Below are 27659 nucleotides of genomic sequence, written 5' to 3'. Positions count from 1 at the left end.
TGTTTCTTGCCCGAAAGGTAAGTCCAATATTGCGGTAGGGGTTTTGTTTCCCATTAAAAAAAGAAAATTGCCAAATTTGGACTTCTGGAATATAACCACTCCCAAACATTGTTGGGGGCCCTATGGAGGAAAGCAGAAGGGCTTTGCCATCCGTGTTTCTTGGTAGGGGTTCAACATGCTCATGCTCACCATGACACGGTGGAAGACTCAATAGTTTGACCAACACAGGGCAATTGACATGCTTTGGGTCCTTAAGCGTTCTGCCCAGAAGCACAAGTATGGAATTTGGTAAAGTAAAATAAACAGATCAAATAAAATAAAGAAAGAGAGCCAATTTATGGAAGCCACCAGTTGTTTCAAAGGATGAGCCATCACTCTCCCACCAAAAAACACCCAGATGTTCCTCCCTCTGGTCAAGTAAAGGAGGAATGTCACCTCTTAATAAATGGACAAGGCAATTTGCCCCAGGGCAGATTCAATGAATGTGTGAGGGGTGGAGTGCCTTGCTTTTGGAGACCAAGGGGCTTGGCCTACAAAAGAGCAGCCATTTCATTGTGAATTCAGTCAACCCAAGAGCCGCAGAAGGTGAGTCTGGTGCACAGTCTGTCTGTGCATGTGTGTGTTTGTGTGTGTGTGTGTGTGTGTGTGCGTGATGTTTTTGCTGTGTTCCTACATAAGCTAAATTATCTATGCCCAGCCCTTTTTTGAAGTGCTACACTGAAATATGTTTGGTATGCGTCACTGTGTTAGGTTATGAGTCATCTTCCTTGTCGCAGTACTTGGTTAAGAGAGATACCAAATGAGTCCAATCAAAGAAGAGAAGAACCCAGGGTCAGGAGACCCTTCGAACATTTGAGAACTGTGCAGTTAAGGCTAGATGGGACTTGGTCCAGGGGAGGGGAGTCATTCCCCCTGGTGATAGTGAACTGTGAAACTAAAGTGAGAGAGAGTCCAGGGCATAGAAATCATTCCCCCTGTTTGCGTGAACTGTCACAATACTAGGAGAGGGGAGGTATTCTCCTAGTAACCAAATTTGTACAAACGCTAAAGCCAAGATACCAGGTGAAGGGAGTTTTTCACCTGGTAACCAAAACCAGGGGAAGGGAGTCATTCCCCTTGGATGTATTGAACTTTTGCAAGATAGGCAGGGTGCCTGCTGAGGAGCACTGTTTTGAACTTTGCCTTTTGTGTTTTGACCTGGAGAAGGGGACCATTCCCCCAGGAAAATGTAAATATATGGGAATTAACTTCTACCCCCAGTCCAGAAAGAGGGAGTCATTCTTCTGGGCCAAGAAGGCCTACCTTATCTCTAATTTAGTATTAAGGTATTAGGTGTAAGGGACAGAAGTAGGGTTTTTGACACAGGACAGTGGACTATTGATTTACATGGACATTCTGACAGCCATTCACCTTTTAGTTGAGGCAGGGAAACCCCTCTTAGAGTTAGGGAAAGTAAGGTTTCCTCTTTATTTTCCTAAAAGTGTATAGCAACCACTATGCCACCTGTGTGTCATTCTCCTCCTTCTGCATCCTTACATATGGTGTCAGAAGGAGGGATTTGGCCTAGTTGACACAAACTGGGGGACCCTAAAATTCACAAAACTAAGTGACGAAGCCTCTAACTCATCCATTGCTACTACAGAGCCTATAGGGTTTGACCTCTCCAGCAGTCGTGACATAACCATAGACCCTGGAGAGCGACAACTCCATCCTTTTCTTAAGGCAGGGATTATTATACAGAGGAGACACCATCAATGAAGGAACCCCTCATACCCAAATTGTTGTTCGCGGAAGCCACTGCAGCGTTGTTTTAGAGATTGCCCATGCCCATCTCACTATTGGACATTTGGGGAAAGCAAAAACCCAGAGACAAGTAGTAATAGGAAATAGTCTCATTTCATGTTTGATCGGTACTGCACCGAGTTGTAACCAGTATATATACCCTTTAACATAGCCCATGTATTTGTCAAAGATTTATTTTCGTGATATCTTTGAAGTCTTCTGCATTTATGCCCTGCATGGTCTTGTCCACATAGGACTCTTTTTTATGTTTACAGCTCTCTCTTCATGCAAGCCTCACATGAACATTCTTTGTCAGTTGCATAAACTCTTGTACATGCAAAGCAGACTTTAAAGTATATTTTGCTTTATGTGTATGATAGTAGGCATAACCCCATACCCTCCTGAATTGACAAGGTTTGAACGGTGTAATTCTTTCTTGATCTTAATATTTGTTAGAATGAATATTGGTAATATGGTGTGGTGGGATCCAGAGTCCACTAGTAGACCATCTTCTTGCTCATTTATTATCACTGTACAATAAGGTTTACTCACCTTTTATCTTCGGGTTGGTGCATGGCCAGCACTATGTTGTCTTCCTTCAGATATGCCTCTTCAGTGCTTGAAGTGTTTTCATCTCTTCTTACCGCTTTATGCTATTCCTTTTTGCAGAATTTGGCGGCGTCCTCACATGTTGTATCCGAAACATACATTAACATGACCTCTGAATTGCCTTGTGTATTGGAATGCCGGATGTGTGACATTCTGGCTTCCATTTGTGTAGTTTGTTCACTCATTGAATCTTCTTGACAGTCACTTATCGAAAGGCCTGTTTGTATTTCTTCACAACAGAGCATTTACCTCTATTGATGACAAGTTTCTTCTGCCTTCTTTGCGTCTGGCAGGTGTTTATTTTGCTGTTTTTGGCGAGTAAGCTAGGCCTCCACCAGTGTAGAATCTTCTCCTGTATTTTCATATCTCAACAGTGCATTATCAACATACAATGTCCACGTTAGTCAACAACATTGGAAAATGTAACTGTGGTTAATTACATTATCATTACCTCTGAACTGTTTAGTTTTAGCAAATAGGGGGTGCTTTAGCGTAACTGATAAGTCGAAACTAATGCAGTGGAGTACAGCTAGGAAGAGATGGCATATGAGGAGGGACACAATGCCTGTAGGTGTTGTTTGGCTATTTACCAACCCGTTCACTGCCCATTGCCATGCTAATTCCTATGGCCATTCCCACCCACTTCCTGCCCCCCTGGCCCAAAACACTCTCCTGAGATCTCTTTGAGCTAACTTCATCATGGCTTAAAATCAAACTTTGCACTCTAAGTGCCTGCCAGGGTTTTTCAAAGCAGTGTTCTGAGAGATTATGGTTTAATTAGTGCTGTAAACATGCTACTGGTTTGATAAAAATGTCTTAATCAGTTCTGCCTTCAGCCATTTGATTTATAAGCCGTATTGGTGTCCTTCACTGAGGTCATGTTAAAAACAACGACTTCCAAAGCCAACAGTTTTGGCTTGTTTATAGGCAGTGGGTGAAGTGGGTGGGAGCGGTTGGGAGGGGTGCTCCTATACTTTCTTTGAGTACGTTTTATTGTTCCTGTACTTTTATTTTAAAAAGAAACTGTTCCGGAATGGTTTTGTCTGAAAATAAAAGGGTAGGAACAAGTTGAAATGTGGACTTTCAACATGTGCATTGTGCATGGGAGGGGACGTGGGAATCGGGTCTGTGGAGTGCGGGGGCAGGCCAGTTGAGAAAATAGTTCCACTACTTCTCTTCATACACTTCGACTACTGTGTATAGGTATTAGAGGGCCATTTGCCAGGCACTGCCATTAGATGCCCAGGTACCGCACCATTTTGAAGCTGCTAGTATTAATGGACAATTAGTACCATTATGGCAATGCCTGGCAAATACGTTTCCCATATCTACACAGAAGCCCAAACTGTTGGCATTGCCAATGACTGTCTAAAATCTTGGTTGCTTCTGTGTATATGTTATAGCCATCCCCTGGATTTGGTGGTGCGTCGTGTGAAAGGTTCTCGGCTTTCTATTTCCTTCAGTATCAAGGTTGTCTAGTAGTATTGCTTTTTCTTTGTATTGAACATTTTGCAACATGCATGGCTTCAATGTAGTTGGTGAACAGTTTGAGCCATTGCCTCCATTTTATGCTTAGTTTGCTTAAATCAGACAAAAAAGCTGTGGCGCTGTGGCACTCTGCTTAATGTTTTGTTTGGTTGTTTTGATAATTGTTTGATACTTTTCCTTGTCTTTATGTACTTTTGGTGATTGATAAAGGTCTATCTTGCCTCATCGCCAGTTTTATGATTTCAGTTGTGTTTTCAAAGAAACAAGTAAGTTATCAAATATTATTGTATTTAAAAATAAGAAAGAACCCTTGCTTTAATATTTTAGTGTTAATTTCTTAAGCCTGGAAATGACCCACAAGACTGTTAAGCATTTAGCCCCAAAGCTGTTCTGAACTACGATGCATGCATTTATTCTAAAGTTTTAGCTTGCCGTCTTGCCTCTTTGCTTCCCAAAATGGTGGGCCAGGACCAACCATGCTTTGTCCTTGACCATCAGGCCCAGGCTAACATCCGAAGGGTAATCAATGCTGTGAATTGGTACTGAGAAGAAGAAAAAGAAGATTCTGATGGCTCTCTTGTCGCTTGACACAATTAAGGCTTTCAACAGCATTAGCTGGTCCTATCTAAACATAGTTGTTTTAAAAGCTTTTGGTTTTGGCCCCAATTTCGTAAAATTAATCCTTGCAAATGTTGCTTGTCCATCTGCGTCATTCAAAATGAATTCTAGACTTTCTGTCCTGATCCTTGTTCATCGAGGTACACACCAGGGTTGGCCCCTATCTCCACTTCTTTTTGCATTAACGCTCAAACTCTTGGCTATACATGTGCTCAGATGATATCATCTTCATATTGACTAAACCAGTGTCCACTCTCCCTGCGATGACTGCAGAACTGGATGTTTTTTTCGAGGGGTCTCTGGGTATGCCATTAGCTATGCAAAATCGTCCGCTCTTAATATTTCCATGCCCCGAGCGGTGCTCCTTGCCTTACAAAGTGCCTATCCATTCAGATGGTAGGAAGATAATCCTAAATACTTGGGAGTTTACCTTATCCATTGTCATGATACCCTTTTTAATCGCAATTTTCCGGCTCCCCTCCGTGAACTGTATCAAGACCTGCAGCGGTGGAAGCGTACCGAGATATCCTGGTTTGGTAGATGCACTGCCATTAAAATGAATGTACTGCCTCGATTACTGTACGCTTTTCTAGCCCTCCCGATGTTGCTCTCTTCTCCCAGTCTTAAAACTCTGCTATCTAGGCTCTGGGATTTTGTCTGTCAGGGAAAGTCCAAAGCAACAGGGTGGTATAGCGGTGCCCAACATACATCAGTACCTATTGGCGGCTCAAATATCTGTTATACCCGACTTTTTAGAGTGCTCAGCCAGCTAAGTGCTGGATGGAATTTGAGCAGGCATGTCTTAGCATTCATTTAACCTCTCTGCCTTGGTTCTCATCCAAGTGTCGCCCCCTAGGTGCTCCTTTCTATCCTCCACCCTTACCACGTTAACCTACTGGGACTGGGCAAATCATAAATATTAACTCACCACCCATCCTTTACCGCTGACACCCGTCTTTCATAACCCTCTGTTCATCTCGGGTTTGGCCATCAGAGATTTTCTTAATTGGTGGCAGGGTGGATTATGGGACCTGGGTCCACTATACGAGGGTGGAACCACTCCCACCTTCGAGCATTGTAAAACGGCTTTTACTTTACCTGTATCTGAGAGATTCCATTATGTTCCGCTCAGACATTGGGTGTCCCACCCTGAGACTATGGAAGGGGGAGGTAGGGACCAAAGGTCCTTTGAGAAGTTGGTCTCTCTTAATCTCTCTTGTCATACATAAGGTCTTCAATATATACAAGCTTCTGGTCACGGATGCAGGGGAGGAGACAGAGGCATATATGAAAAGCTGGGAGAAATATTTGGGTCGCACGATTTCTACATCATGGGAAACTATTTGGAGGAGGGCCTCTAGGGCATCTACGTGTACCAACATATTAGAAAATACTTATAATATTATCTACCGATTGTATCTCAGACCTGATCGCTTACATGTTATGTAACCGCTTGTTTCCCCACATTCTGGAGAGGGTGTGTGGAGGTCGGATCCATGGCTCATATCTGGCGGCATTGCCCTATTATCAAACCCTATTGGGCAGAGGTCATCACCTTAATCCAACAAATTGTGGGTATTCAGCTTCCCTTGGATCCACTAGTGGTGCTGTTGGGGGATGTGGATGATCAAGAAGTCTTCACCCTTGGGTCCCCCCATTCAGTGCTATCCACTCACATGCTTACAGCAGCTAAGATAACTATTGCCCAATATTGGAGAAAGATAGAGGCTCCCTCCCTCAACATGTGGTGGGCCAAAATCTGAAATATTTGAGCCATGGAGAAGATTACAGCCACCATTTCTGAGTCTAAAGTTGATCAGAGAACTAAGAGAGTGTCACCTACTGTTTAATCTCTAGTGATGGCATAACACAACAATGGATATGCACTAGGTTGATTAGTGGAATTGTTCAGAAGAGACAGGTCGATTTTATGCTAATATTTGTGCCATATACAGTTTGGAAACATGAAATATGTTGTTGAAAGGATGTTAATTGAATTTGCACTTTAGCACATTGCACATTACTACCCCCTTTATTAACCCCTTGAGCACTTTCATTGGATGTTATTTAGAAAAACATTATGTATGTGTTTTGATGTTGGTTTTTAAAAAGAACAATGCCATATTGTGATAATAAATAATTGAGGAAAAAATATGTATACGTGTGGAAATGGTCTCATGGTCCCAGAGAGTTTCTCTTGAATGTATTTAGGTGGTTCTCAGGGCGCTATTTTATATTTGTAGACTACGGGAATGTGAGGACACACAATGTTATTCCGGTCCCCTTGTGTTTTGCATATCTGAAACTCATACCTATATCCCCTAAGCATGATCTTATGACCCATCCCACAGTCCTTGATCATGTTCCTGAATCCTATGAGCATGCTTTGACGCTCCTGCCTGCATCCCCTCAGCATGGTGTATTGGCTGCAACCCCCTGGACATGTTCTGATGCTAATGCCTGCATCCTCGTAGCATTAACTAAAGTCCCACCTCATGTAGTCCTTGATCGTGTTGTGTGTTCAGGGGCCTGCTCTGACGCCCCTACCTGCACCCCCCTGTGCATGTTCTGATGCTAATGCCTGCATCCTCGTAGCATTAACTAAAGTCCCACCTCATGTAGTCCTTGATCGTGTTGTGTGTTCAGGGGCCTGCTCTTATGCCCCTACCCGCACCCCCCCTGTGCATGTTCCGATGCTAATGCCTGCATCCCCTTAGCATCATCTAAAGTCCCACCTCATGTAGTCCTTGATCGTGTTCTGGTGTTCAGGTGCCTGCTCTGACGCCCCTACCTGCACCCCCCCTGTGCATGTTCTGATGCTAATGCCTGCATCCTCGTAGCATCATCTAAAGTCCCACCTCATGTAGTCCTTGATCGTGTTGTGTGTTCAGGGGCCTGCTCTGACGCCCCTACCTGCACCCCCCTGTGCATGTTCTGATGCTAATGCCTGCATCCTTGTAGCATCATCTAAAGTCCCACCTCATGTAGTCCTTGATCGTGTTGTGTGTTCAGGGGCCTGCTCTGACGCCCCTACCTGCACCCCCCTGTGCATGTTCTGATGCTAATGCCGGCATCCTTGTAGCATCATCTAAAGTCCCACCTCATGTAGTCCTTGATCGTGTTGTGTGTTCAGGGGCCTGCTCTGACGCCCCTACCTGCACCCACCTGTGCATGTTCCGAAGCTAATGCCTGCATCCTCGTAGCATCATCTAAAGTCCCACCTCATGTAGTCCTTGATCGTGTTGTGTGTTCAGGGGCCTGCTCTGACGCCCCTACCTGCACCCCCCTGTGCATGTTCTGATGCTAATGCCTGCATCCTCGTAGCATCATCTAAAGTCCCACCTCATGTAGTCCTTGATCGTGTTGTGTGTTCAGGGGCCTGCTCTGACGCCCCTACCTGCACCCACCTGTGCATGTTCCGATGCTAATGCCTGCATCCTCGTAGCATCATCTAAAGTCCCACCTCATGTAGTCCTTGATCGTGTTGTGTGTTCAGGGGCCTGCTCTGACGCCCCTACCTGCACCCCCCTGTGCATGTTCTGATGCTAAAGCCTGCATCCCCTTAGCATCATCTAATGTCCCACCTCATGTAGTCCTTGATCGTGTTGTGTGTTCAGGGGCCTGCTCTGACGCCCCTACCTGCACCCCCCTGTGCATGTACTGATCCTAATGCCTGCATCCTCGTAGCATCATCTAAAGTCCCACCTCATGTAGTCCTTGATCGTGTTGTGTGTTCAGGGGCCTGCTCTGACGCCCCTACCTGCACCCCCCTGTGCATGTTCTGATGCTAATGCCTGCATCCCCTTAGCATCATCTAAAGTCCCACCTCATGTAGTCCTTGATCGTGTTGTGTGTTCAGGGGCCTGCTCTGAAGCCCCTACCTGCAGGCCCTGTGCATGTTCTGATGCTAATGTCTGCATCCCCTTAGCATCATCTAAAGTCCCACCTCATGTAGTCCTTGATCGTGTTGTGGTGTTCAGGGGCCTGCTCTGACGCCCCTACCTGCACCCCCCTGTGCATGTTCTGATGTTAATGCCTACATCCCATTAGCATCATCTAAAGTCCCACCTCATGTAGTCCTTGATCGTGTTGTGGTGTTCAGGGGCCTGCTCTGACGCCCCTACCTGCACCCCCCTGTGCATGTTCTGATGTTAATGCCTACATCCCATTAGCATCATCTAAAGTCCCACCTCATGTAGTCCTTGATCGTGTTGTGGTGTTCAGGGGTCTGCTTTGACACCCCTACCTGCACCCGCCTGTGCATGTTCTGATGCTAATGCTTGCATCCTCGTAGCATCATCTAAAGTCCCACCTCATGTAGTCCTTGATAATGTTGTGGTATTCAGGAGCATGCTCTGAAGCCCCTACCAGCAGCTCCTGACTAGCTTTTGCGTGTCCTTCCCAAGTCCTCCCCTTACTGAGATGTGTCCAGAAGAACCTATGTACAGCCCAGGCCCACGCTCTCGAACACCCATTTTAGATGCCTTCCTACCTGAGGCTTGGTTTCATCCTCGTCCTTGTAGTAGTAGAGCTGGTCCCCCCGCAGCACGAACCATCGCTGCTGCCAGTTCTTCATGATGTTCCTCTGCTTTTTCAGCCATCCTGACTTCACCACACGGTCTGTGGGGCTCGGAGAGGGCACGCGGCTGGAGAACGAGCTGCTGTGATCCCCCATCACCAAACTCTTCGATCGTGCTGCAAACCAATAGGGGGAAGAATAAAGGTCAGCGGTCAACACGAGCTGGAAAAACCTGAGCTTTTCTTTTTTTGCCAAAACCTGGGAATTTCTAAGGATAAAGAAGTTTTGCTAAAAGATGATGTCACAAATGAATGCAAGGGTACATGTCATGGCAAGAACTGATGGCAATTAAGACATTATATCATGTTATGTTAGGGCACCTGCACAAACAACACCTCTACAAATATGTACCATTTTCTGAAGAACTGCAATTCCATGTGCATTTCCTTGTTCATGTATCTCTGTGTTTCCGTACATGTCTGTTAGTGCGTCTTTGTGGTTGTACTTGTTTCTGCACCTGTATGCAGAGCTGCCTGAGGCATACAAGTCTGCAGTGGCCCAGAGCACAACTGTCAGGAGCTGTCATAGGGGCCCCATAAGTCACTAGTGTCTGCCTCAACTGCTGTGCAGCTTCCATGCAGAAGTGCATGTGTCGCCTCCCAACTACCTGTGGCACTCTAGAGAGAGAGACACCCTTTCCCAAAGACCCATCAGATGCTGCAGGCCCTTTAATGACTGCTTATCACTTTTTTTCTTCAAGCAGTGCATTAAAGTGAGGGCGACTGACAAATGATGGCCCATTTAAGAGGCCGTTGTTTTGGAGGAGATGTTCAGAGCGATTTTGTGTTAAGAAATGCAAATAGGCATTTGCATTCTGAAAGCACACCCAAAGCATCAGTTAGCTGCCTAAATCTGTGGTCCCATTCAGGTGAATTAGAATATATCAAACAAAACAGTTTTAAATATTAGATACATTATTTTCACATTATTTTCGCGCCTAGAAACACACTTGTCTACAGGTGTGTTGTAAATGCTACATCATATCATGTTCATATTTAACGCACACAAAAGTGTTTAATTTTGGTAGAATGTGATATTTTCATCACATCATGTATGAAGCCTGCATTTGACAAACACTGAAACACAAACAGGTAACCTTTTCACAAACATACATTTTCAAAACCCAAAAGCCCTTTTCTTTTGTATTTTGCTGAATTGCATTCTGGTATTTGTAGTCTACCAGTCAAGATGGGGGAACAATGCCACAATTGTACACGTTTTGCTTAACATATTTCTGTAATGTTTTATATATTTGAGTGGGTACCTTACTATGCTATGTGTACTTTTCAAGTCATCTTTATAAAGCAGAGTATTGTTGAAAGCCAGACATGGAGTTAAGAAGGGGGAATAAAGAGAGGGCAAGCGATTTCTGACTATTTTCCCAGGATGTGGCAAGACAGATTACAATCCTCGAGACTGATGCAGTTATTTTTTCCTGATTGTGGCCATGTACTGCTTTTTAGGCCACAAGTAAAGGATATATGTGGGTGGACAGCGGACGTGACCCCTGTGGGTGTTTTTGAGGTCGGCAAGTTTGCTGAAGCATTTGGCTACCAGGATTTCACCCAGGTTGTCATGCTTCCAGTGCAGGCACTTACCCACAAGACGCATAAAATGATCATCAAAGCACATGCTCGTATTGGGATTTTGTTTTCTATGGAATATTTCACTGCATATTGCTGGGTTAAAAAGGTGAGCACCTTTTATACTTGGCCAGTGCATTTAATTAAAAGTTTCCTTCTCAGGTTATTTTTCTGTTGTTGATTACGTTTTCTGAAAGGTCAATGCTCTTTTGTCTTGTGCACTTTCTTCTAAGGGAAAAGGTCAATTGAACTCAATTTGGCTCTTTCATTTTAAGATATATTCACTTACTGTGCGTATATTCTTGGGTGGCAGCTTTTGATTTTCGCTATGGGGGCAAAAGTTCTGACACTGATTGCAGCGCGCGAGCCGTACTCATACCCATGTCAAAACATCACATTTTACAGCACATGTTGCCACAGGAATAGTAAAGAAGACATATGATTTACAGCAAGGTTTAAATGTATAACATCTCAGCAACAGTCTCCCAACATGCTCAATTGCCTTTCTACACCCAGCAAACAGTTTTGACCTGCTCAGCCCCTCTAATCAAGGCTCAGGAGGTACATTAATGAGGATACATTCTCATTTTGTAGTAAGCAGCACTTGATCAATTATTATAGTTATTATTTGCTTTTTTTCACAAGTCAAAATAATGCTTGTCTGTAGCTGCTGAAATAGAAGCAAATTGATCATTTGAATAATATGCCCAAATCTACACACGATAAAAATAAAAACGATTGTGAAACTTCAGCAAAAACAGCAGTTAGTTTCAGTTATCAAAACACAATCACCATATTTTTGCAATGCCTTCCACAGACAGTGTTTTTAAATCAAAGTTTCAAAAGACCTTTTTCAAACAGTATTTCCATTAATTCCATCTAGGAAGTGATGCGCTCAAGTTCCTGAATTGCATTGCAGACTGGTCTCAAATCAGTCCTTGCCACTTACTCAAAGTGAGTGCTCCCGCAACTTTCATCACGCTTCGCCTTATCTGCCAAAATTAGAAGTCTGTACAAGGTATTCAGCTGTCTGCTTCTTCAAAAAAATGCATCACTCCTGATAATGCCACATAGGTATTGACAATTCATATACTGGACGTCACAGTGTATTTGTCTATTACCTTAAGCATGGCAACATGTTTTTAATTTAACTTTCCTTGATACCTTTGTGTACTAAAGATATCACTGATGCCACTATTTATGCAAATTAGAGGGGCCAACACATCTTTTGCCACCCAGGGCCCTACAAATCCTAAGCCCCTGCCTGTATGTGTGCATACTTGTATGCATTCCTCTATGCATCAAGCAGTGTCTAAGTATGCTTATGTAGGCCTGTGTTTGCATATACTTTTGTCTGTGGCAGTCTGCGCGTGCCTGTATCAGATTCCGCGAGCTTCTCTGCGCCTCTTTTTGTGCACCTCTTTTTGCTTGTAACTATACTTGTGTGACTGTTCGTGTACACCTATTTCTGCCCGCCCAGTGCACTTCCGTTGCTCTGCAAGTAACTATGTTCGTTTGCAAGCCCTGTGTGTAACTATCTTCATACGTGCTACTATTTACCTATAAGCACCATGCTTGTTTGTGTGTTGTGTTAGTATTTGCCGGCATTTGTGTGTACCGACTTCTAGGTGCATTCACGAGCAGGTGTTTGCGTTCGCACCTCAGAGAGACACTGGGCATGCGTCGTACCTCGCACGTCCTCACAGCTCCGTCACACACCTGTGGTTTTCGCTTCGGACTGTGATCAGGCCAGCGATGGCACAGATCGAAAAGCCCATGGCATTTTTCGAAACCTTTGCCTTCCTTCTGTTTGGGTTTCCGGATATTCTATAAAATAATGTCATGTCCCACGAGCAATCACCAGAACCTTGGAATTTAAAAACGCCCTGTTGAAGTATTATCAGCCACTGCGACGGTGCAGGTCCGTCACGTGCTGCTGGCCTGCAGTACAAACGCTGCACTGAATGACGTTAGGCTCTGAGTATGAGTTTGGCGCTATTACACCTTGTAACCAGCAACCTCATTTACCGCTCCTGCATGCAGTAATTACCGGGTGCCTTGAAAGTTCTGCATGATTTTAAATCATGCAGACCTCTGCGCTAGCCCCCATTTTGGAGTCAAACAGGACTCCATGTGGTTGGGTAATTATTGCATGCAGTAATTACGTGTGGTAATTACCGCAAACGGTAATGCTTTTGTGTAGAGGTAATAACCGCCAATAAAAAAACAAGCCGAAATAAGATACGTAGAGTTTGGCAGAGTGGTAAAATATCGAGTAGTGGTAATTACAAGATGTTTTACCGCTCCCGCCATACTTGTCATCAGGCCCTTAAACTTGTATGGTCTTGGCCTATATGCAGCAGAGCTTCCCTCCCCAAAAAATGGACATTCAGGGACCTGCTTAGATGCCGAGTCTGTGTGTTCTTCCATGATAGATCGCAAGAAATGCATTGACAGGAAAGAAACAATGAAAAGCTATTTCTAAAAAAAGAAAAAAAGACAGCACCAATGAAAGCATCAAATGTTTGACTGTCCTCCTTAGGGGCTAATTCTGATGATCTCGGTTTTTTTGAGTGTATAGGGCTGGCTGGCAGCATGTTTTACCAACCTGTGATTCTGATCTGCCTACCCACATGGCAGAGATGAGTCAGACTCACTGCTTGTGGCGCTGCCCCGTGACGGGACGCGAACGCGGAGGCCTGATGCACGCCGCCGCGTGCAGCATAAATAAACGGGGTGTTCCCGGCCACGGCAGAGCGACCGGTAATCCCGAACTATAAGGACGTCTGTAGTGTGGTCCTTATGTGTGGCGGGGCTTACGAGCATCGCACGGGCGTAGGGACAAACCCCCAACAGCCGCGGATGTTCTTTCTTCTTCATTCTGTTCATCATTGCATCCAGCTGCTGTGGCTGTGCATGAAGCTGCTTGTGGAGGGGGACACTCTGTTATCGTCTTTCTCGCTTCCAAGTTGGACCTTTCATTTGCCTGGGAGTGTGTGTTTGGACTGTGCTGTGGTGGTGGGTGTTGAGTTGCGACCCCCAAACTCCACGCTCGGGGTGCCTGTGCGCTCACGCCCATGAGTGCGACTAGTGATGAGGACGGTGAATTTCCATCAGTGAGCCAGCAGCCACCTCAGGACGGTGGGCTAGCAGCTGCCCAACAGCAACCTCTCCAGGCCAGTGGACAACCGGCAGCTCCGCAGCAGCCGCCTCAGGATGGCAGACGACCAGCGGCCGTACAACAACCTCCTCAGGTGCAAGTAGGAGGTCAGGTGCCAGTGCCTCAGGCACCACCAGTGGTGCAGCCTGCTGCTCAGCCAGGACATCTCATCATGGCACAGGCGCGTGCTCATGCGGCCCTGCAGCCCATCCCAGAATTTGACGTCTTGGGCCTGCCATCCAGCTTGGGGCCCAGGTGGAGGAGGTGGGTTGACCGCCTCGACATGTACTTTAGGGCTGCACAGGTGACTGATGATGACAGCATGCTGGCAACCATGTTGTACTCGGCGGGACCTTTGGTTCAGGAGAGAGTTGGTTTAAATGCAGATAGGGAACATGGGCTTATCAGCACGAGAACACAAATACCCTTCCTGGGTAGAAACAAACTAAACAGTGGCAGCATGCTAAAAACAATAATGTGACACAGGTTGTTCTTTCGCGGGATACTGGTCTCTCGAGGTTCGCTAAAACACCACACAGTTTCAGGGATACAGTGCCCAGACGTTTTCCTGTCCCAGACCTCTTCACATGGTTTTTTATTTATTTCTGTTTTACTATTTAAAAAGCAGACCTGGCTTGAGAGCAGCAAAGAGAGGCTAGCCAATAGTAGTGCTGTACTGGGAGGTCTGTCCAACGGCATGTACGTCCATTGGAATTAGTCCATGGCCAGGTGTGGTTGAAAGAGGCATGCCAAAATTTGCGAAAATTGAGAAGGGTGGGGGCATTCCAAGATGTTACCGGGACCGAGTTTAAGAGGGTGGGTGCATGACAAGAGAAGGATTATTTGTGGGTCCTGCTTGATAGCTCTAATCCACACAAGAAGGATACTGTCTAGTGCACTGCTTCCTGATACAGAATACTCTGATACGGATATACTCTGAGGGTTCTCTTTACTCTCCTACTAGAGGGATCTCTTATGCACGTGCCCTCACCTCTGTTTTTCTCTCTATACAATAGTGCCCTTCCTACGACCAGGGTCGTCACACCCATTTTCACACTAAAGGATGCAGTGTCCTTTTGAATCAGGAGGGTTTTGTTGCTCTTTGCACCAGGGAGGTGTCTTTTTCTTTGATTGTGGCTCTCTGAGGAGGTAAATCAATTACAAAGAATCGTAACCAATATTGAAGTAAAATGGAGAGGAGTCAATGGCCCAGAGGTCAAAGCTCTCCATAAGAGGCATGGTAATCTGTTGATCAGGTGTCCAAACTGCAAAAATGAAATACTGTAGTGCAAGCTTTGGCTCTACAAATGTTTTTTTACTACATCTCCCATCACCCCTGTCAAGTATAGTTTTTGGTGGGGATCTTGGGAGTTATGCCCAAAATATCTGGGGAGCCGCAGGTTGCATAACCCTGCTCTGGTGAGAGAATAGATAGTGCCCCTAACATAGAGAAAGCACTTTTCCAAATACTGACAGGTTTAGGCCACCCATAAGCAACTCGAGCAAACCATAATCTCCTCTTGAATCTTGGTAGATAACTGAGCTCACTTTTTTCTTTAAAAGATAAAGATTAGAGAAAATCTCTTGGAGCACAGAAAGGCGATCACCCCCTTGCAACTGGGTATAAAGGGGACAACGCTAGTTCGGACCCTGTTTTGGGACCACCTGAGAGCTATCTACTAAGGCAGTTGAGACCTTGTTCAGGATAGGGAAATGTTCAGGTTCTTCATTGGATCCTGTTGCTACAAAAACCGTTAGTAAATAGCACTATTGTTCATGACAGAGAGTACACCCCTGTTTAATCCCTCGCTTCAGCTGGTGGCAGTGGTGTTGCTAGGTCTGGAAAAGATCTGGGGCTATGCTAATGTCGGAACTGTCGGTACTTGGGGCTAGCTAGTCTTTTGGTTGTAGCCCCTGAGCTTCAATCTGTGGCTACAACCAAAAGAACCGGGGCTATAGCTCCTTTAGATCCCCTAGCGATGCCTCAGGGATCTGCACCCTCTTAAAGAACCTCCCCCACTTTAATATTTATGTCCATCGTCTGGCCAGTCTGGTTTGCAAGAAAGGTTCACTTTTAGGAATTATACAGATAAGCAGATACTGGCGAAGCTGTCTGACAACAGAGAACAGGCGTCAACGGAACAAAGAGAGTGTTGCACAACCTATGAAAGCTGTGTGATGGATAACAAGTTCAATCAGAGTAAGACAGAGGCCTTGACTATTAATGCTCCTATGAATACTTGCTGAACATGGGTTGGCGTGCCTCCTTTGGGACATGTACATACCCAGTTCCAGTTTTTTGGAACCTGGGTGTATTGATGGAAGTGGGAATTGCTTTAACTGTGTAAATCTCCTAAGTACTTAAGTCCTGCTTTTTCCATTCAAGGCACCATAAGTGCATTATCCCAACGCTAAGCATGTGCCATAAGGTAATAATGATTAATAAAGGTGTATCCTTTTGTCTTGATTTTGGCAACATCAGTTACTTTGGATGCTCTGCTAAGTTTTCATGTCACCCGCAGGAGCGAGCAGCGGCCAGCCTGTTCCCAAGGCTACATATATTTCAACGTGTATCCCCTCGTTTGGCTTCACAGCATAGGCTTCCATTGGTCGCTGCATCACCTTTAAGTGCATGTGGCTTTTCCACAAAGCCTTATATTGTGACAAGCCTACATCTCTTACACACAGAACAAAGCGCTACCCTCCCACTAGACAACGTAAATCTTAGCATACCCTTTCTTTGATATTATCAGCTCCTTGAAGAGGAGACTAAGTGGGAAATGATGCATTGCGCTTGCCTAAAGAAAATGGAACAACCTGCCAGCCAAACCTGGAATTAATGTGTCATTTTAGGATGTAGCTGGAAACCGGAGACCCCGATTTTTAAGGATCACAAATCCCTCTGAGCATCACTCGGCCACAAAATCACCTAAATATCTGAGATCCCACATTATAGTTTTCTTCAACAGCACCATGATGCCCTCGGACGTTCACTTGCACTTTAAAAATCCAACCACAAAAACCACAAAAACAAAAAACCTCACTCAGGAGGTATATCATGCTCTTCATATTGGGGATAGTCCCATTGTCTAAGGTGTAAAAAGACCCCACGTCTGTAGGTTTATGCTCAGGTGTGTCGTAGTTGTGAGGCTATCTATCCAGGGACTCCGGGTATCTTCACAAGTGGCCCTGTGCGGTAGCACCTGAAGCATTCCAAGTGCCAAATGGGATTACCAAATAAATGATCGCAGGCCCAAATAACTGGACGGACTCAAAGAATATGGCAAAATAATACTTTATTATCAGTTCAATAAAGTAGGGAAATCTAGCGAACAAACAGATTGCAGCTCACACACTCTCAACGCATTTCAAACACGCAAAAGTATTTACACCTCGATTTACGTCAGCTATGTCGTCATTCTACATGGCAAACAGTAAAACCTATCGGGTGGAGGGATTGGTTAAGGGAACATGCATACCTATAGCTCATATAAGTGTTAGTATCATCATTGGTCGTCCCTTATCCGGCTGGCATGCCTTCACCAACCTCTAGCTATGTCAAATACAGATTAATAGCATAACAACATCAGCGGATATGTTTCTGTAAAAATGTATGGTCCGCCATTACATAGGCGCTCATAATTGGTTGGCACTCTCCTCCAACCATGGACATTCGGCTTGTTAGCAGCAAGTAAGCAACGAAACGCAGGTGCAAGGCAAAAACGTCCGAAAACCTTGCTGAGCTCTGTTATTGGTGGTCTGGATGTGAATTAATACGATCACGTGTGCTGGGCATAATGGCCACAACGTGAGGTAAACAGGACAGTTGCATAGGAACCAGCCACACCGTTCAGTAGACCCCGAGGTAAGCACTTTGCACATGGCCCCTTATACCCCTGTCTACTGACAGGGGAGCGCTGACACAGCACCTGCAGTGATAGCAGTGATACGAGAACCCTTGTCATATTTGCAAACAGGAATGTTTACCTTTGCTTTTTTATCTTTCTCGCTACATCGGGACCCATACGATGTGCATCCGCCTGGCTGAAATCACGGCACAATCTCTTTTATTACGTCCAGCACGGAGGGTTACATAACAATTTGCCGCAACCACGATGAATTCAGGTACCCGTTTAATTATTATTTAAAAAAAATGTCCTTTTCAAGCCAAATAATGAATCTATACCTAATTCGATTGGTTATTATTATTATAGTGTATTCAACCGGCTATATTCGATAGCACACTAATTTCAGAAATGTTTCCAACAGCAAACTTACAACCTACATGACTGCGTTAGTACGTCCTCATCTATAAGGTGCTCTACAAATACAAACCAATATGAACTTACTATTGTATGTATCTAACTTTGGTACTAAAATCCACTGCAAACGGAGGACTAATCCAAGTGTCACCGTTTTGTCTCTTCCCTCCCTCTCTCCCTCATCTATGACCACTCCGCCTTACCAATCCGCTACAACATAAATTGCGCTACGCTGTATCTACAAACACATCTAAATCACTGTATTTACAATATTTTGCTTGAATACAATGAATGCTCATGTGTCAATTCATTATCAATTGTACCCTACTGAAAAATGGTCTCGTGCTAAATTGTATGCATAATTGCGTAACATGGGTTTGGTAACCCACGTTTGTTTTGGTTTTGATCTAAACTTACTGGAAACAACCTCTTTATTTTGGGTTGTCATACCGCCCGCCCCACTCTGCAATTAACTATTCATGTGACAATGCACACATGCAAATTGTGTGTTTCATTGTATCACCACGTTTTAATATGTTAAACCTTTATTTTGTATACAAATATGTTTTGTTTCTTATTGTTTTCTGAATACAATCAATTTTGGGAAATATTTGAATGTACATATTGTACTAGCCTCAGAGGAAGAGCAAGGACTGCTCGAAACACGTGCCAGGCTGTTCTTTGATTTTTGCAATAAATCTGCAACTTAAACAATATCTGATTGACTATTGTGTTGGCGCAGTGAGACTGGAATAACTAACTCATACAGAAATTGAGACATAAATAATTGCTTGTTTACTCATGTTTAACACATAAAACCCTGAATTATTTGTTTCCAACCTTGCACAAAAATAGTTGGTTGTTGTCCTTGTAACAATGAAATGCAACATCCAGACTTGTGATCAAATCATGGAATGTCTTAACATAAATGTTAAACAGGAAAGTTGCCAAAGTGGATTCTTGAAGTACCCCACGCTTGGGATCAACAAAGTCAGTGGACAAGCTGTCTAGAGTCAGACACAAAGGCGGTCAGAGATAAAAGATGAAAACCAGTTAAGGCAATTTCTGAGATTTTTGCAACTGAAGTTCATCTCAGGAGGAGAACATGATAGACCAGAGTATCAAACTCTGTGGAAAAATCTAGCATTATTAGCAGAGAGGAGTCATGGCTGTCCAGGTTCTAATTGAGACCTTCTCTGACATCCAATTGTGCAGTCTTGGCACGTCTTTGTGGATAAAACCCCACAAATTGTAGAAATCCACAAAATCTTGGTGACTACAGTCTTTCAAGGATATTTTCAATTAAAAAAAGATGATAACTGACTCTGGATCAATCGATACTTGCAATGTCAGGATCTAGGGTTGTTTTTTGAGCAAAAGGTGTGATCCATAATGGTTTTAAAGTAGGAGGAATACATCCAGTAGCAAGGGATGCATTTATAAGATTAACTAGAAATTGTAAAATTACCTCAATGCAATCTTTAACCATAAACACAGAGCAGGGATTACAAGGACAAGAGGTAGAGCACAAGGACAAAGTCAGAGAATGCAATTATTCTGCAAACATTTTGAAAATGTCCAAATTAGGGGATAATGGTGAGTCATCAAGGATGACAGGCATAGTACCCAATAAGGTGGAAAAATTACCTATATAATGACAAATCAAATTAATTTGATTGTCCGTGGAATAGAGTGTTTCCTGTAACCATTCAAGCGAAATAGATTTAGAAGGCAGGAGAAACCTTATTTTCTAATCAGGGCCCTTGGGAAACTCTTGCACACCTGGCAACAGAATGCAGATCACTGACAGGGTTGAGAACTAGGCACTTGAGCCCACTTCCTCTGCACTTAACACTTTTCCCCCAACAAACTCTGGGGTTATTAGAGTCAGGGGAGGAGAACTACTGACATTTTAGCATTATTAACTTTTGTTAAATATTTTTTTTTAATATAGCAGAGAAAGAGGCTGCCTGAGAGAAATGTACAGATACACTGTGAACACCCTTTTCTTTGTCTTTCAATTGTGGTTTTTTTTTTTTGGACAATTATTTTGAACAATTATTCTTAACAATTTGTTTACTTTATTTTTTGGATTGTTTAAAGCATATAAGGTTTAAATGTAAAATAACATAATGCTTAATAATAAAAAAAAAAATAAAAGAAGGCAGGAGAAGCCTTATTTTCTACAAGCAATAATGTTTGGAAAATGGCTTTTTGAGAATAACCTGCTTGGTTGATTTTTAAAGACTAAATAGTTATGTTTGCCAAAACAATTTCAAGTTAATCTTTCTTACTTGTTAATTTTAAAATGTCATCATCACCTACAGACACATTTTTCTGTCGCTTATTCCAAAGGTTCTTTCTTAATTGATTTATTTAATGGGTATTTATAATGCATCTATACACAATGGGCCTCATTAGGAGGCAGGCGGCCACGTAATGAACGGTGCCGGTACGGGACCGGCACCATTCATTACGGGCTGCCCTATTACGAGGACTGCTGCGGGACCTGCTAAGGAACACCTGGTCAGACCAGGCGTCCTTAGTGGGATCCGCTAGTAGTCCAGGCCCGTTGTTAGCATCCTCCCCATTCCCATTGAGCACTATGGAGGCTCAAATGGGAATGGGGATGTACCGGGCCCGGGTCCCGTGAAAGGGATTTACCGGGCTCTCCAAGGTCGGAATGGCCCGGTAAGACCCCTTTTACAGGACCCGGACCTGGAACCCGGTATGGGGGTAGCCACGCCGCTTACGAAAGCCCAAATATTAAAATCACCTAAAAAATGTGTTAATGGTACTAACGAGAGATAATAAATAATCAGTAAACATCCCAACACATTTTCTCAGGGGGATTTAGGTGGATGGCAAATCAATGCCGTGACTTCAGTCTCCGTCGATGAGAGGTTCTATTAAGTTCACAAGAGCCAGAGAGGAGATTATAGGCCTAATTACAAGTTTGAAGGTATTATACCTAATAATTTCTCCAAACTCGCTTACCGTTACTGCATGCAATGATTGCTGGGCGACTGACTACGAGTCATGCAGACCATACTGTTATTCCCCATTTTGAGTCCCATAGGACTCCATGAGAATCTGGTAATTACTGCATGTGGTAATAGCGAATCCGTTAATTAAAGTATGCAGCCCTGCTTTTGTAAATTCACCACGCAAACGCAGACAGAAAATACGTTTAAAAATGGACACCCAAAGGGGGCGTGATTACGAGTTTGGAGGTATTACACCCGGTAATATCCCCAAACTTGATTTCTCTTACCACATGCAGTAATTACAGGGTGGCCTGGTAGGTCCTCATGATTGCAGGTCCTGCCGACCATGCCGTTATTCCCCATATTCATTCCATCAGGGTCCGGTAATAACACATCTGGTAGTTACTGCATGGCTTACTGCTTTTTGGTGGCAGTAAAATCCACCACACAAAAGCAGTCAGAAAAATGTGCTTAAATAATGAAAATTATAATTTGGCAGAACTATAAAACACCCGGTAATGACACAAAGAAAATAGAGCAAAATAAACAATGTCCATCTGGCCTCTGACATCTGAGACTTTTTTCCATTACGTTGGCAGCAGTGACAACAAATTGCAACCAAGGCACACAAAAATGTCAATCTTAAAGTAAATTAGAATGGCAGAAACATAAAAAGGAGTGATTAATGTTACATTGCTAAGGCGGCAGTTGTGTGTTCATACACTTTTTCCATTTCACACTATCCATACCATTTGTTGTTGTTCTAATGGCCATGAACCAAAATCCAAAGAGGAAATAGCAATTCACTTGAGAGCTCTAAAAGGACTCTGCCTACTGCCTCATGCCTCTGTGTGGCTAAGAAACTTCCCAGTGGGTTTCAGTATCCTTATGACGTCCAATGTACTTGTCCCATGTACATAGCATGGAATATACACCCCAGAAGCATCTCAATTTACAACCCATCTACTCCTCTGAAGAGTTCGGACCACTTACCCCCTGAGGTAAGAGACTCCAGACAGAAGATTCCAGCACAAGGTAAGCGCAAACTACCTGTGTGCTATTGTATAGTATTATTCTGGACGGACAGCAATACAACTCCTTGGATATGTTTATAACCAAGGGGTTATGACTGACAACTTATAGATAATGAGAGTGAAACGCAAGGTGTCTATGATGTCACTCAGAAACACAAGGTGAAATGCATCCCTTAGCTGAAAGCGCCCCATCTACAATTTTATATTATGAACGGCACCCTATCTTCATTTTTTCATCCCTTGTGGTGTACCTGTCCCCTCACCTGCAACAACCCAAATTGGAAATTTAAAAAAAGCATTGCAGAGAACATGCTGTTCCAATGGTTTTCTATGAATGCCATGCACAGTAATATAAGAATAGTACAAGGTGCTGGGTTATTACCCCAAGCGATAATATCTCCTGAAGTCTATACGGCTATTAGCAGATGGTGGCAGCAGCAATATATGTTTTGGCGTTGAAGAACAAAATTTCTTTAATATCGGGTAAAGTAAATAGACAAACTGAGTTAGTACGTTAAATGTGCTTATATTGTGTAGTGTTGTAAGGGTAAGCTGTCTTCATAAGTTAAGCATTGTTATCGCAAACCTGCTTAAATGTGAGTGGTTTTATCATGACCTTGCATTAGGTATCATGTAAAAGTATACCATTATCTAAAGAAAGAGAAAGCATACTCCGATGTTTTAGCTTTCTCTTTGGTGTGTTTACTCGGGTGTTGCTATGAAAAAAAGCTTTTCCAATAAAGGAGGTGCCTTGTTGAAAAAACCTTGCCTGAAAATTACATTGTGGTTTCCGTCTGCAATTGAAGCCAGAATGTTCAGAATGCAGACAATGCCAGTAGTTATTTAGTGTGCTCTGGACATTCTGATTAGTTGAGAGGAGGTCAATAACAATCTTCATGGGCTAATATAGCCTTATTGACGGAGGTAGTGGTCATTATCATGGGATAATGACTTGCAACCATGTTATGGGCGTAAGTTGGTCCCAAGTGATTATCACCCCTCCCAAGATCTATAGGCTATTAGCATACAGTAGTATTTGAAATACATGTTTTGGAGTTTTCATGGTGAAATAAAACATTATTTTGATAGTGAGTAAAGTAAATAGACAAACTGAGTTAGTAAATTAAATATGTTATTATTTTGTATTATAATATGTAAATAAAGTGGTCTTTGTAAATTAAGCATTTAAATTGAAAGCTTGGTTATATTGGAGTGGGCTTAACATGAGCATGCATTAGGTGTCATGTAAAAGAAAACTATTTTCTATAAGAAAGTGAAAACATGTTCGTATGTTTCAGCTTTTTCTTTGTTGTTTTAAACAATATGTTGCAGCAAAAAAACTCCTCCCAGACAGGAAGTGTCTTGTTGAAAAAAAAACCTTTTTTCCGGAAATTGCATAGTTTCCCCTCTATACTTTTAAAGACCAAATGTTCGGAATGCAGTCAATACCAGTATTGACTGCACGCTGAACATTTTGATTCACTGTGATATGATATAATATGATTATTTATTTATAATGCACTTAATACCCAGAGGTTTCTAAGCGTGGACCCAGAGATCGAACTTGTGTTGCTCCGTGTAGTCTTGCTCACAAGGTGAGCACGTTGCCCCTGAGCTATCCTCCCTGAGGGGAGGTCGATACCATTCTACAAGTACTAATAATACGTTTTCATACGTAAAGCTTCATGCTAATTCCATGTTAACGGTATACAATTTATAAAGGCTAAGTCAGCCCTGCCATGGGATTCGAACTTGCATGAACAGGCTGTTTCTATGTTAAAGGATAGGGCATTTCTCGTGAGCTATCCACCCAGACAAGTAAAGACACGCCAGGTTCAGTCTTACTTGCGCTTCTTTTTGCAAACAGATATGACCAGGCTGCTGGAACTGCACGTGGCAGGCTTCACACTCGACAGCCGAGTCCAGAGCAATAGCGGAGGCAGCTTTTGGTTCCGGGGGAGGGGACAGATAATAGGGCACCAGACCCGTGGGAGGCTGGGGGTGCACTGGGGGCGCAATGGGCGCCAGGGAGGTCTCGGGGGGGGGGGGCTGTGGGGGGCTCTACCTCCTTACCCCCACCCTGGCTCTGCCACTGGCCCAGAGCACTGCCGGGTCATCCTATGCAGCTCCATGCTGACTGCCACTATCTTCCTTCCTACTTTCCAGGTCTCACCCCCTGAAAGACTTCCTATAGCCTGGCGACTCCAGCGGTTTGCAGTGTAGTCCGGTTTTCTTTTTTCCTTTAAATTCTGGCACTTGTAGATTTTGCTTTACCATTTTCAATTACGGAAATCTGCAAGTGCCAGAATTCCAAGAAAAAATAGGACTGGGTGGTCTTCTCACGTATCGCATGGGGAAACGTGAGAGCCCTGAAACTGTGAAGATGAAAGGAAGCACAACCGGGTTAGAGGGAAAGGTGAGAGGCTATCCGGCTTTGACAGACGTGGGAAGAGGGCAGAGAGGATGATGGGAGAATGGGAGAGAGAGGTAAGTGGATGCCATAGGTTGAGGTGTGTATGAGAGGGAGATCAGAGGAGACAAATGTGTGTGTGTGTGTGAGAGAGAGAGAGAGAGAGAGAGAGAGAGAGAGAGAGAGAGACAGAGAGAGACAGAGGGGGAGGGAGGGAGGCAGAAGTAGGTGTGGGTGCGAGGAGAAGGGGGAGAGGACAGCAATGGGTGGAGGAAGATTCTGGAGGAGGCAGAATGAGAGATTCAGATGAGAAGGATACTGGAGGAGATTGGGGTGAAAGGAGGACAGGAGAGAGCGAGAGAGGCAGGCAGACCGGGAAACTGGGATGAAACGAGCACAGGTGTGAATGGAGGCGAGAGAATGAAAGATCGATGGGTGATTATAGGAAATCTTAAAGTATCTGGCTCATCCCTTTCCCCACTCACACACCACAAGAATGTGTCGGATAGGTCAACCTCTGGCAAGGACGCAGCAACAGAAGGTATGGCTCCATGAGTCCAGGGCCAGAGACCACCAGTGTTAACTACATGCAATAGAAATAAACACTGCCACACTGGCTCAGTATCGAAGACAAAACGTAACACTGTGCCGAAGCAGAGAACAACCGTGCAATTTTGTGTCAGTAACAGGAGTCGGCTGTGCCAGGTAACAAACACACTGTCACACTGTTTCAGACACAGAAGACATTTCCATGGCGTGGCTCGCATGGCGCCCTGGAACTTCCGGGATACAGCGGATTGCTGTCAGTTGCTGTGCTCTTGCGCCCCCTTCCATTTGCTAATAAGTATAGCTGGCTCCGATGCACCTGTGTACGCCTCTTAATGTTAAGCTTACTTGCTCACAGGATGTCTAAAACTATAGGTCATCAGGGCACGCTTATTTCATGAGCGTTTATACTGTTTCCTGGTCAGCTGTAATATTTTAAAACTGCTCCTCCTGGTCCAGTTTATTACACTGTTCCTGTTTCAGGGATTTTCATTGGACCGACTTCGCGTGCCAGGTTGAATCAACTGTTGACCTTGATCTGGGTCTGCAAACATTGGCTCACAGATGTTTTGGACTACAACTCCCATCAACCTTAGCCAGCATCGTCCAAGGTGAAGGACACAAGAGCTGTAGGCCAAAATATCTGGATGCCCGCAGTTAGCAAAGCTCTGGTTTAGAGTATGGAATCAATGATGAAATATTGATTGTGGATTAGTTGCCATATCTTGTTGGAACTTGTGTGCAGCCCAACTCAGAAAAGTGCGAAGAGGGAAACTGACAGAAGGTAGTCAAGTGAACTACATTTTATTCGATGATGCCACATTTTTATAATCGAGGGATGGCGTTCTGGGTAAACATCGGAGAAGTGCATAAGGCCATGGGAGAGTTAAACAACTGCAGAAACCTTGAAAATGTGATCCTTACACACCTGGCAATTTGGAAAGATGAACTACAGTGAATTTCCATGAGTTGCGAGTTGCCCGGGATCACACACTTTGGGTAACTGTGGAAGATGCAATGTGATCCTAGTCTGCACATGAGATGCTTGTAACTTTGGGCCTAATTCGCAGAGCGTTTTCCTATGGGATTCTGTGAATCAGGCCCTTTGTTTCCAACTCCAGTGGAATGGCAAGCTGGATGTTTTGCTCTGAAGAACTCTCTCTCCATACATATATATTTTATTTTCCCTGTCTCAAATAGGAGACTACGAGCCCCAAAGTGCAAAGTGAAGGGAGCCTAAACAGTCTCTAGGTTATACTACTGAAATGTAAAGACCTAAACAAAGCGAACAAAAGTAACTATGTTATTACTTCATTTGCTTCTACACAGGCATGCAACTTGTTTTCAATGATATGAAGATAAAATTAAGCTTTGCAAAAAGCAAACAAAACATATTTTCGTGATTTAGGTTTATCGTTCCCTTCAAATCATTCTTAGGAAGTAGCTAAGAAAAAAGGGGTGTGTAGATGTTCCGATTGCAGCTATAATCGCTGACACATTAGTATCCTGTTGGAGAAATTGTCACAGACAATGGTTATGCCGCTCATGAATTTCAGATATGTTATAAAGCACTTTTCAGGCCATCATGATGACCTGCTTGCACATTTCTTGTCAAACAAACAGACCTGGGGCTAACTAGTCCCGCATCAGGCAGCGCTTCAGAGGCAAAGACCACTCTGAGGTTTTCCTGAATTCCAGATCTACTGATCCACCACTGAGCTACACAGACAGGAGGAGTCTACACGCCTGCACCAGACCACACTTACTTGCCAACACACAAACATAACCAACAGCACCCTGTCAATACTTTCCCCTCTACTCTGACTCAGTGAACCTTTACACACACATCTTCCCAGTGAAGAACCCCCTGCAGGATTTCAGCAACATTTTGTAACCACAGTCATGGAGCCGCCACAACACTAGGTGAGTGTGGTGACCTTTTTGACCTGTGGATGTGTGTGTCATGTCTGAAGGGTTCAAAGCCATTTGGATACTCTGTGGTGGATTTCTGAGAGAGACGACCAGGGATTCCGGCCCCTTGTGCTTATCGCCTGACACGGTTTGAAATTAAGGTTTAAAGAGCCGGAGCTAAAACCAGTTCCTGGGTGTCAGTCATCACCCAGTAAGCAGGAGCTACCACTGGGGAACCAGGAGCGAGTACACAGCACACTACACGTCTGGCTTCCACATGATGTGCACACTTTAAATTTGTGGCCATTATGTAAGATCCATTATGTTTAAATGTATCGTAGAAGTGTTCTAATTCTTCTTTATAAACATTCTCAAACACTCACATGTAATGTCACATATGCATGCTTATAAGGCACCAGTTGGCCTGGGGAGCCAAATGTAGCTCCTGGTAACTGTTGGCTTTAAGCTAACAAGGCTCTCCTAGGGTAGAAGCAGGAGCTAAATCACTTCTAACTCCGAGCAATTTCGGACCCTGGCCTAACGGACGGCACAATGTGCAGTAGTTCCGAAAGGTCACTCTGGGCACAGCACTTGAGCAAGTTAGAGTGAGGTTTGAGATGGTTCTAAGCCGGCCAACCAACATACTAAGAAGGATGAAATGAATGCCTGTGATGTTCACATCTGGGTCAG

At 44.0% G+C, this 27659-nt stretch overlaps 1 protein-coding gene across 2 annotated transcripts in view; it reads right to left on the bottom strand.

Annotated features, from left to right (window-relative positions):
• Positions 1 to 27659, bottom strand: part of ARHGAP22 (Rho GTPase activating protein 22) — a 986960-nt gene that overhangs the window by 659428 nt on the left and 299873 nt on the right. For both annotated transcript variants that reach the window (XM_069611165.1, XM_069611166.1), the window contains exon 2: positions 8990 to 9192. In XM_069611165.1, coding sequence (XP_069467266.1) covers positions 8990 to 9192 — 203 coding nt within the window. The remainder of the gene's footprint in view (positions 1 to 8989; positions 9193 to 27659) is intronic.

The sequence above is a fragment of the Ambystoma mexicanum genome, chromosome 8 (assembly GCF_040938575.1).
Source record: "Ambystoma mexicanum isolate Mex_15411 chromosome 8, UKY_AmexF1_1, whole genome shotgun sequence".
NCBI lineage: Eukaryota > Metazoa > Chordata > Amphibia > Caudata > Ambystomatidae > Ambystoma > Ambystoma mexicanum.
Note: the sequence above shows the minus strand (reverse complement) of the source record. Positions and strands in the feature narration are given on the sequence as shown.